Here is a 1,734-nt window from a genome sequence, read left to right as displayed (position 1 = left end):
TATGTTGATTTCTAAAGCATACTTTTTAGCAAGACGTTTTTCTTTTTTTTCAGCTTCTTCTTTTAGCAAATTTATTTGGAAATCTATATATTCAATCTTTTTTTGCCAATTTTTCATATAAATCACAGTTCTGCTGTTTCTTTATTTTTGAAGGAATTGATTCCTTCTTATAGAACCTTTTCCTCTTTTCGGTATTAGCAAAACCTAAAATATTACATGTTTAATATTACTGATTTTGAAATATAGAAAAAAATTACCTTTTGGTGTATCAGCAGAGTTGACAGGTCCTTTTTCTTCAGGAACTATGTTTTCCTCACTTAATTCATTACACTCTGCATCTAGAAATAAAATAGAAAAAAATATGCTTATTACATGCTTTAACAAAATCACTTACCAACAACATTTAAAACTTTTAATGCTTTGCTCATGGGCTGCCTAATCTGTTGTGGGGTCCAAGATTTCCAACTACAGCTTGCCTGTAAATGCAATACATTACATTACAAACAAACCAGAAGTAGTGATAATAAATACCTACCAGTTCTATTGGATTTACATTTGAGTCATCAATCTCACAATCATCAAATTCTTTATCAATTTGAATATTGATAATTTCAAGAGTTTCCTCAGCCTCAGGAATAACATTTTCCTCTTGAACAATAATTTCTGTATCTATAAAAAAATATGTTCATATAGTTCTACATTTAATATTTGTATCTACAAAATAAAAAATAATGTAACATATTTTGCATACCAAAATCAGAATCAAACTGTGATATTGTTCCTGTTGCCCCAACGCCAATTATAGCTACTATGCGATTACTAGCATTGTTAAGCCCTAAATCTCTTTTTGGTCCACCACCTGTTTTATATAATTGTTGTTTATAATCTGCATATTCCTTTTTTATTGACTTCTTTAAGGAGTCCCATTTGCTTCTTAACATTTTGGCAGTTCTACCTGTCCCACAAATAGAATTAAATTGCATTTCTATTTTTCTCCACTCTGCTTCTTTCCCGTTGTTTGTTATGGTATCCGTTTTCTTGCATTCTAGAATGTAATAATAAATAAATCTGAATATTCAAAAACAGAATTTTATAATTTACTTACCTACAATTTCTTTAAATTTCTCCACTAAACTCACTAACACATCAATTTCATTTGCGGTAAAGTTGTTGCAACGCTTTTTTTCCATTTTAATATAGAATTTTAATAGAAGAATGAGAACAAAATAATATTAACAAAATAAAGCCAAACAATTATAACAGTAAATTATATTTTAGGTAGATATTATGCCCCTGTCAATTGTCAGGAAAATTAGGGACTCTGTCATTCATTAGAACTACAAGGCTATTTACTCTCGATATGTATACTGTCGTCGCTCAAACATTGTAGAACGCGCAATCAGTTATACTTCGAATAACTCGAGGTATAAGTTAAACCAAGAATAACTATACTGTATTTTATACCTACATTGTAGAACTGGCCCTTAATGATCAAAATTTATTCTGTAAGTTATCACGAAACGATAGTTTATATCGGTGTGTAAGGAAATAGCAGAAAATACAAAAATATTGCTGCACATACCCAGTGTTGTTTTCGAATTTTCGTTCCATTTTCGTATTCTATACTCTGATAGCTTAGTTCAAGTTATCTAAAATGTTATATTTTTGCAATTTTGAGTATTACATAGTATTTTTTTAATATCATACATATAATTATACGACCATACGAAGCGA

At 29.4% G+C, this 1,734-nt stretch overlaps 1 protein-coding gene across 1 annotated transcript; it reads right to left on the bottom strand.

The window, feature by feature from the left end:
* Nucleotides 1-701: 701 nt before the first annotated feature.
* On the bottom strand, nucleotides 702-1,190 carry LOC140438895 (myb/SANT-like DNA-binding domain-containing protein 3). The gene is made up of 2 exons (XM_072528532.1): nucleotides 1,106-1,190; nucleotides 702-1,045 (listed from the first exon to the last, which is right to left on the bottom strand). The coding sequence occupies exons 1-2, from the start codon at nucleotides 1,188-1,190 to the stop codon at nucleotides 702-704; spliced, it is 429 nt and encodes a 142-aa protein (XP_072384633.1).
* Nucleotides 1,191-1,734: the final 544 nt, after the last annotated feature.

Source organism: Diabrotica undecimpunctata, chromosome 4, assembly GCF_040954645.1.
Source record: "Diabrotica undecimpunctata isolate CICGRU chromosome 4, icDiaUnde3, whole genome shotgun sequence".
Classification (NCBI taxonomy): domain Eukaryota; kingdom Metazoa; phylum Arthropoda; class Insecta; order Coleoptera; family Chrysomelidae; genus Diabrotica; species Diabrotica undecimpunctata.
Note: the sequence above shows the minus strand (reverse complement) of the source record. Positions and strands in the feature narration are given on the sequence as shown.

Excerpts from the sequence above, each read along its gene's own strand:
- LOC140438895 (XM_072528532.1), bottom strand. The coding sequence starts at position 1,190 with ATGGAAAAAAAGCGTTGCAACAACTTTACCGCAAATGAAATTGATGTG. Across the intron at positions 1,046-1,105 it reads GAAATTTAAAGAAATTGTAG|AATGCAAGAAAACGGATACC; the intron begins GTAAGTAAATTA and ends ATTACATTCTAG.